The following is a 9,619-nucleotide window of genomic DNA, read 5'->3' on the forward strand; positions in this document are numbered from 1 at the left end:
GAGATGCAAGAATAGCTCAGTAAAACAAACAAAACAAAAAACACCTTTATTATTTATTATTAGAAATTACAAAGTAGCAGATGATGCAAACAAAAACATCCACATTTTTAACATCTAGAATTAAAAAAGCTTGACCAATGTTTGCAATGAGAATACCAGGCATATTTTTCTTTCTGTTATGAAGCTGAAGCAATAGTATAAATAATGCTTCATTTAAACAGTAATACTATTGATAGGATTCACATAAGAAACCAAGATTTTTTTACTGAACTATTCTTGCATCTCTTTAAAGATGCAATGTGACATGACGAGTTTCAAAATTTTGACTTCTTGCTTTTCCTGAATGAAACTAAGCCAGAATCTTAACCTAGTAACAAAACAAGTAAAAAAAAAAAAGGATTAATGATGAAAGAACTTATAAATAAATTAGCATCATGGTTTTGAACAAGAATTATGTGGAGGAAGCGCTGTTTTGATGTGAACCCTCCAAATTATCAGAAGGAATGAACATATTCTTTTTTGTACCCTGAGAGTGAAGCAAGCAGTGTTTCATTCTTGTTGCATCATATAACATCTCTCTGAAGCAACAACCTCAACAGTAAGGTGCAGAAAAGCAGGCACTGATTGTTAGGAAAACAAATGTTATTTCCAAAGCAAAGTGTCAGAGGAAGAACAAGGCTGTGTTTGTTTAATTCTCTCTTTTTAGCATTTACTGTATATACTGGACTATAAGTCAAGAAATTTATGCACAAAAATTGGCCCTAAAATCTTGGGTCGACTTATATATGGGTCAAAACAGTAATACATTTCCGAAAGATCCTGTATGAAGTCTATGATTTTGACCCTAAAATCTCAACTTATACAAAAGGTTGACTTATACACAAGTACAGTACATACGGTATCCACTCTTCCCTTTAAACAGGCAGCTGATTTGTAGGACAGATCACTGAAGGGACCCCTTACCATTCTTGGCAAAGAACATCTAAACCCTAGACCAGGCTTTTCAGTGCCCAACTGAAAGTAATACCAAGAACCCCAGAGGTATAAATATCAGTTTATGGAACTTGAGCATTTACTCTGTTCATACCAATATGTAAAACAAAACAAGAACACGTGTTCATTATAGTTCCCATGAGATAAATCATAAGGATCACAAACAAGAGTCAGGATTGTTTTTCTAAGATGAACAACCAAGATTAAAAAAGGGAAATCAGTGATTTCTACAATTCTATTAACTGAATTGCAAACTATATAATCACACACTTCTAGAAAATTACAGATATGGGCTTACCTTTCGACTGTTTAAATCAAGCTAGTGTGAATTTTCAGTTATTGCTACAGAGAAAGCTAATATGCTAAACATGTGATCTGAATGCTTTGTATTTTGTCCTGATATCAAGAAAGTAGTAGTCAAGCACCTTAAGTGGTTTTTGTGCTAGCAGAGTTTCTTTCCTAGCACTTATTTCACCTGAAAATGCATTTGATGAAGTACATCTATCAGCTACTCTCACAAATCAAACCACTTTCATAGTGAATACAAGCAAGGTATAAAACTGAGCAGTCCCCAGCTCCTGTGTGCATATAGAGGGATATAAACCTGGAATCTTATAGTCATGATCTTTGTAAAACACAAGAATAAACAAATTGCCACTAGGATCACTATAATAAAGTACTCCAATGAATCCTTACTTCAGGTAATAACAATAATAATAATATTTATATTTTCCCGCCTCTCCTACTGGATTGAGGTAGGATTACAACATAAAACCACATACAATGGTATCTAAAATACATATTATAAACAATAATCAGTTAAAATTTGAATCAACAAGACTAATAAAAACATCAGTTACCATGTGATGTTACAATCAGAAGTGGGATTTCTTCCATTTCTTTACAGAAGATTGGGTGGGTATGCCTGCCTGAAGAGATCTGTCTTTAGTGCCTTCTTGAAGGCATCTAAAGTGGTGATAAGACAGATTTCCTCCGGTAAGTTGTTCCATAATGTGGGGGCCATGGCAGTGAATGTCCTATGGGAAGTTGATATTAATCTAGTCTTTGAGTATTCTAAAAGATTCTTCCCGGATGTTCTGAGAGTGCGGGGCAGATTATATAGGGAGAGGCATTCCCTCAAGTAACTCGGGCCTAAGCCATGTAGGGCTTTAAAGGTGATGACCAACACTTTGTATTGCGCCCAGAAGCTGATTGGCAGCCAGTGTAGAGATTTTAAAACTGGTGTTATATGATCTGATCTGGATGTTCCAGTGGTCAGTCTGGCTGTTGAATTTTGAACTAGCTGAAGCTACCGAACTTGATACAAAGGTAGCCCCATGTAGAGCGCATTGCAGAAATCAAGACAAGAGATTACCAGTGTGTGTATCACTGTTTCAAGGTCCTTTTGGTCCAGGTAGGGGCACAGTTGGCATATCAGCCAAAACTGGTACCAAGCACTCCTGGCCATCACATCCACTTGAGATGATAACTGTAGAGATGTGTCCAGGAGTACTCCCAAACTGCGAACTTTGTCCTTTAGGGGAGGTGTGACCCCGTCCAGGACAGGTTGGCAAATCTCCATCCCTGGACTTGAGGAACCTATCACGAGAACCTCCGTTTTCTCTGGATTCAGCTTGAGTCTGTTTTCCCTCATCCAGCCCATTACTGACTGAAGGCAGGCATCCAGAGGAGAGAGGCTATCCTTAGTCACTGTGTCAGTCAGAGACATAGAAAGATAGATCTGGGTGTCATCAGCATACTGATAACACCCAGCAGCTCTTCCAGCAGCTTCATGTAAATGTTAAATAGCATGGGGGACAGAATGGGGCCCTGAGGGATGCCAGATGTCAGCTCTCTCTTAGAGGAGCAGCTATCCTCCAGCCTCACCATCTGGAATCTGCCCTAGAGGTAGGAACGGAACCACTGGAGCGCAGCGCCCCCAATGCCTAACTCCCTCAGGCATTCCAGAAGCATACCATGGTCTATGGTATAGAAGGCTGCTGAGATGTCCAAGAACACCAGCAGGGTCACACTTCCCCTGTCGATGCCCGGATGGAGATCATCGACTAAGGAGACTAAGTAAGCATAAAAAATTGTTAAAATACAGAAACCAATTACCCACCCACCAGGAGGAAGTTTTTTATTCTGTTACCTTTATAGATGACTAACTCATAGCAAAAATGGACTTGGAATTTTTCAGAATATTTATTTAATATATATATATTTAGATATCCTCTCTTTTTCCTGACTGGAACACAAGACATGTAACAACAAGACTAAAATGCTGAAACATATGATCTGTAAAACAGCTAGTACCTCAGATTCCTTCTTCACCTTCCTTCACAAACTGGTTATTCTAAAAATACTTCTGAGAAAAGTGCAGATGGTTAGTGAGGATTACACATAACTAATCTCATATTTAAATAAGATAACAAACTAATAGCCCAGTCTTGTCAACATAGACACTGGGCCTGTGGCTCACAAGATCAGAAACATCCTACCACATGTTATGGCATTTAACCTCAGCTGTGTAAGGCATCAACTCACCATCAGTATTGGAATGTTCATGCTTTCCATGGAAGACTTAAATTAATCTGTTGTATGGAGAAGCTGGCTACTAAGCTATCCCATGAGGGTCCATCCCAGTTTTGAGAGAACATGATCCTCCTAAAGCTGAAGCAAGTTAAATCCCACTGAATTCAGCATAAGACTTAAGCAAGTTCTTAAATTGCTCTCACTGAAATCGGCAAATCTTATAAAATATAGACATACAGTACATAAAAAGCAAACACAACCATAAACTTGCCCCTTAGAGATCAAAACGTATATATGTTCACAGAGCACAAAAAATGAAAAAAAAAAAAAATCAAAGTGACTATATTCACCATTAAGAAATACATAATTTCTATTGCCACAATATTTCCAGCAGTAATCAAATGCACTGCCTTGGTGTACTTTTGGAATAGGTGGGAACTGGTATATCTACAGACTTGAAGGTATATTAGAGTTGTAAGGCCATGCACCCATTCCTAATTTCAATGTAAATCAATCAGTCTATTTAAATCTGTTAGGTCCAAACCATGCCACATCCTGTGTAAGGACTGACACTGTCTTGAAGGTGGCATAAGTCTATTACTAGTACATGATACACAACTATGAGGGTGTCTGTGAAAATGACTCTCAAATGTAATAACGCATCAGGGAATAGCATTTAAAGAAACTTTTTATTACCAAAATGGTTGTGAGCATTGGAATGACACTATAGGATATTTTCTAATTTCTTTTTTAACTGCATCACAGAAAGAAGCTAGTGACCATCGAAAACATTGATAACAAAGTGCAATTTTGCTTCAGCCATCATCAGAGTGGTTTCTACATCTGCCCCCCTCAAAGGTGGCATGATGAACAACAAGACATAAGACATCTTCTAAAGTTAACTTCCCTATTTGCTCTATGTTTTCAAGGTCAGAAATAAAACAACTTAGTACAAACACTTAGTTTAATCTTTGGAAGAAAAGGAAGCCGCTACCTGATTAAGGTAATAAAATATCACAATAGTTTCTATCGGCACCCTATGTTTGCTTACTAAACTAATGAAGTGACCTCTGTTTTTCCACTCAGTTAATTACAGATACACTTCAGTGAACAAAGCAGATGTGTTCCTGGTCATTACTTTTTCAAACATAAAATTTGGCACCAGAGGCAGGAAAAACACAGAAAGAATAAGGATATGTTCCTACACCATGGAAACACACAGGAGTTCAATACAGGAATTTTTTCTATCCAAAACGAAAGTACCGCACATGTAAAATGAAACATCCCTGCCCAGCTAAATAAAAGTATGGGACTTTTTTGTTAATGTATGCTGAGTATGGTATTGTGGAGGCAGCTGTAATTTATCTTGTCTGTCGTCGGTAGGCCCACATGGCTGTATGAGGTTCAGTTACAGAAGAATCCCATTCTTCCCCAGTTCAAATTCTACCACAGTGCTTACTACAGACATGCTGCTACAATCCAGCACTTGCGCTGTGTGCTTTTCCAGCCTTCTTCCAGCATCTTCTCAATGGTGATGCTGCAAGAAAACTTCCAGCTAGACAGAGGGTCAAGAAAAAAGCAGATGGGGAGCCAAAGACTTTGTAAAAAGGACCCTCTTTGTCAGTTGAGGTATGTCTGTAACCTATCTAAGAATATCTGGTCTCTGTATTGTTGCCTCATTGACCTTTAACTTTCTTTGTTAAGCAAGTTTGTCCAGAATATTTACAACTGCACTTTTTCTGACAGCTTCACTTTGATAGGCAGAACCTTAACAGTGTGTCAAGTGTGACAGTTTGCAATCCTACCCAATCTACTATAAGCTCCACTGAATTGTTACACGCAGTTATGTAATTGTTAACATGATCAGATGGTGTACCCCATGGACTAAACAATACTAGAAAGGAAAGAACTGAAAGAAATGTCAGGAATAAACTCTTCTAGAACATGGCCACACAGCTAGAAAAACCCACAAAAAACCATGAATGCCGGCCATGAAAGTCTTAGACTTCACAAAGAACTGGCTGTTGTTCCCACAGATATGGTGATGGAATGAATGGTCCTTGCCATGTCACTTCTTTCTCAGGAAACCACAAGGAAAGGTAGAGGATCTCAATGTTTTCTAAGATGCAGGGATACCTTTTATCTGGCAAAATAAAATCTCTTGACATCAGTGCAGTATATGCTCCCACAGCCTACTTGATAAATGAAACGGCTACATATACCAATCAATAGAAATAACTGAAACATATTTGCAATACATTTGCCTGCTTGAGTAATTGCAAATATTAATGCTTATGCATCTGAGGAAGTATACTGAAGTCTACAAAATCTCATGCTGCTAACCTCTTTGTTTTAGTTACTCTCAAAGGTGCTATAAGATCCCTTCACATACTGATTTTCCAGACTAACATGGCTATATCTTTGAATATAAGTCTAGTATATTAGCTATACTGAAAAAGAATTAGTAGTGAATTGAACAATATCAGGATGGGAGTTACCTAGTTGGTTATTTGGTGAGAATAGTGGCCATCAAATCTCTACAATATAAGGCATTGGATGGAAGAAGAGGTGGCAAACTGCCTGGAATAATATCTGTTGGGAGATACACTATGCTGTTACATCAAATGACTACAACAGAAGGGCTAACTCTGTATCTATTCCTGTAAGCCCACCAACTCACTCAGTTCTTCTCCAAATGCTTCTTTGCGTTGTTCTTCATCTTACTCCTATTTCTTTTATCTATAATTCAGCGATAATCTTTTAACTGAGACTGTTGCACTTTGGACATATCATACATGAAAAGATATGACTTACTAGAAAAGACAATAATGTTTGCTAAGGTAGAAAGCAGTAGGAACAGGGGAAGGCTGCATTCCAGATGAACTCAATCAAGGATGCCATAGTCCTGAGTCTGCAAAACCTAAGCAGCTGATGATAGAGTGAGTTGGAGGTCTCTCATTCATAAGGTCACCATAAATCAAAGTCAACTTGATGGAAGTCAACAACAAATCTTCTAACATACTTTTTAATTTTTGACCACTCTTCATCATAAACTATACTGAACTAAAGACAAAGATTCAGAAAGTAAAAATATTCACAGCACTCTCATGTTCTGAATAAGTGACCCAGCTACAAGCAATGAAAGCAGTACCAGAACAGTATCAGGCAGTTAAATCTTGGGACAGTAATAAGAAGGGGGCAGGTAACCCTCTCATATGACATATATTATAGACTCATTCCTTTTACAGCTTAATTGGTTCAGAAGGAACCCAGAATACTGGGATGTATCTCTGGCATTTTTGTTTTCTACACAGTGACAGCACTATACTAGGCCTTTTTATTCAGAAGTCCTATTGCAGCCATACTTGGATATTCGTGTTCCTGGAACAACTAAGAATCCTGTTTGTAAGCTATACCTTTATAACAAACTACCCACTCATGAAGATGGGGGGGGGGATTTTAGGGCCAGTGATCATGGGTGTGATCTACTTAAGTCTTCTACTTACATGATTTTACACAGTTTGTGGCTGAACAGGGCTTGCGTTCAAAGGGGTTGACTAGGAAGTGAATAGACACAAGTTTTCAGCCTCAGACAGCCAGCCAACCAGCCAGCTTCCTATTTTAAGTATGAAAGAAGCAACTCCTGAATCCTTATTATACATACAGAAGAATAAAAATGTGTTTCTGCTCTGCTGATGGAGATATCATGGAATACCTCAGTTGGACCTCACTCTTCTCAGATCATGGATTTGGACTTCGCTCTTCTCAAATCCTTGGTTCTAAAGGCTGAACTAAAACTACCAATCTGGAACAACTAGGAAGCAGGTGCAATGTGTGTGTGTGTGTGGCAGAGATTAACAAACATTCGGTGTCTGTATTTTGTAATGCCTCTGTATGCGCCTTCAAGTCATCTGTCTGCATTTAATTCTTAGTTGGACTACTGTATTCTGTACTCTAGTGTATCAAACAAGGATGGTTACACATTCAGTGTAGCCAGTTAATTGCATCAATCACCCTGTCTCTACTCAATATGCAGTCCCTTCCCAGTTCTTTGTCTTTATACAGATACATGGCTGTTTAGTTGCTCACATAGCTGCTCCATACAAATTATGAACTCTTGTCCCTCTCAAGGGTACCATGAATGCTTGAGTGCCACCTGCCATGCACCTACCATGTACAATGTAACTTATTCCCACCTTTATTCAACAAGTCCATAACCCACAAGTTCAAAAGGATTCTACTTCCAGCTGGCACCCACCGATACACCTGACTGGAAAGCCCCAACTATCACCAAGATGGACTGGAGCACTGCTTTGGCGCAGCTTCTGGCCTCTTAAGATGCGTGTATCATTGAAACAGCATACCTCCAAAGTGACCCGAAGCAGCTTTATTCTGGCCTGTCTGTATGGGCCCAAAGGTTAACAGGAGGGACCCATACCCACTGACAGCCCTCGCCTTCCCTTCAGCTTCTAAAAACAGTATCTAGCAGATCTTCTGAAAAGGTAAGGCAGCCAGACTGCCTCCAGCCTTTCTAGCACCGAAACGCAGGTGTTAACTTAGCATGTGGATGTACCAGTGTGCTTAGCCAATTAATTTAAATGCCAGTTTCATGTGCATGGTTTACACTGATAAGACCATTTCCTGCGTTTGGCATGAATAAAGTTGGTGAGAGGTAACACAAGACCTCCAGAACTTGAACAGAAGCTCCCATCATCTCATACCACTGGCCCCTGTGGCCAGGAGGGATTGGGACTGCGCTGCGTCAACTCATTTATGGTAAGGAGTAAGTGTGGTGTAGCTGTGCTTAGGGGCGAAGGGCCCTGGTGGATGTGGGGAAACCGCAAATAATAACACAAGAACCCTATTCTTTTTAACTGAGAGGACACCTCTCTAGGAACCCCCAGGTCCTCCAGCACAACTCTGTGGTCAGCGTCTGTCAGAGAGCGACCATAGAGCCACACTGGAGGACCTACAGATGCCTAGAGGAGTCTTTTCTCTGTGAACTCTTAGGTCCTCCAGCACAACTCTATGGTCAACGTCTGGCAAGAGTGGCCCTGGAGGACCTAAGAGATTCCTAGAGAGGATCTGTGAGGGTCCCTGCCTCCCCAGGAAGGCGAGGCCCACCCTTTAACCAGCGCCATTACCGACCCGCTGCAGCCAAGCACAGCCCCGCCGCCAACAGCAACACAGACGCCGCCCGTACGAACCACCATCGCCGCTCCATGGCGCGCCTGATGCCTCCGCTGTGAAGCGAGAGGAGGAGGAAGCCAGGCTACGCTGTCTCAGGCTCCGCCCACCAACATCTTAGCCAATCACGGCCCTCCGCTTCGGCCTCCCCTCGGCCAATGGCGTTTCGGCGACCGACATGCCGCCTTTTCATTGGCTCCCGCCTGCTCCGACATGGCCTCTCGGAATTGGACAAAAAACCCCCTCAGATTCCGGTACTGGGGCGGTATGTCAAGGCTTTCCCCCCCAACAGCCAATCAGGTTGCGAGGAGCAAGAGGAGGCGGGGCCTTAGGATAAGGAAGGAGGATGACGTCATGTCCGGTTTCTGTTCGCAACGTTCCCTGACAGGGGTTTAAAGTTCCATAAACAGAAATAAATAAATACAAATACAAACAAATAAATAAAGACGATTGTGGTTATTTCAAGGCCTGCAGCCACGGTGCAGAAATAACCCGCATTGGCACCGCTTTAACTCTTTCTGTGGCTCTTTGCTATGGAATTCTCCAACTCCCAGAATTCCATAGCTAAGAGGCAGACAACAAGTTAAAGCGGTTCCAAACCGGGTTATCTCTCCAGTGCGGATGCACCTTTTGTGTGCTCCTGCTGCTCCTCCCACTTTCTGCCCCGCAAATGGAGAATTAGGATGATATCAATCTCGGTCCCGAAGTATAGTGTCAAATTCACTCAGACTTTACCCTTTTGCAGTCACAGAAATTCTTCAGTGGAGTGACGTTGATGTTAGCAAAAAGGACTACATCACCCAGAAGGCATTGCGGAAAGCAAAGGGTTCAGTTACCTCAATGCTTCCCTCCACTTCCGGGGTGCAATAATAAGAAGGTTGTTTACACTCTGTGTTTGAACCCT

At 40.9% G+C, this 9,619-nt stretch overlaps 1 protein-coding gene across 1 annotated transcript in view; it reads right to left on the reverse strand.

The window, feature by feature from the left end:
- SEL1L (SEL1L adaptor subunit of ERAD E3 ubiquitin ligase) overlaps nucleotides 1-8,828 on the reverse strand; it is a 41,944-nt gene extending 33,116 nt beyond the window's left edge. The window contains exon 1 of the mRNA XM_042477241.1: nucleotides 8,677-8,828. Within this exon, the coding sequence (XP_042333175.1) occupies nucleotides 8,677-8,752 (76 nt within the window). The 5' untranslated portion in view covers nucleotides 8,753-8,828. The remainder of the gene's footprint in view (nucleotides 1-8,676) is intronic.
- Nucleotides 8,829-9,619: the final 791 nt, after the last annotated feature.

Source organism: Sceloporus undulatus, chromosome 1 (assembly GCF_019175285.1).
Source record: "Sceloporus undulatus isolate JIND9_A2432 ecotype Alabama chromosome 1, SceUnd_v1.1, whole genome shotgun sequence".
NCBI classification, from domain to species: domain Eukaryota; kingdom Metazoa; phylum Chordata; class Lepidosauria; order Squamata; family Phrynosomatidae; genus Sceloporus; species Sceloporus undulatus.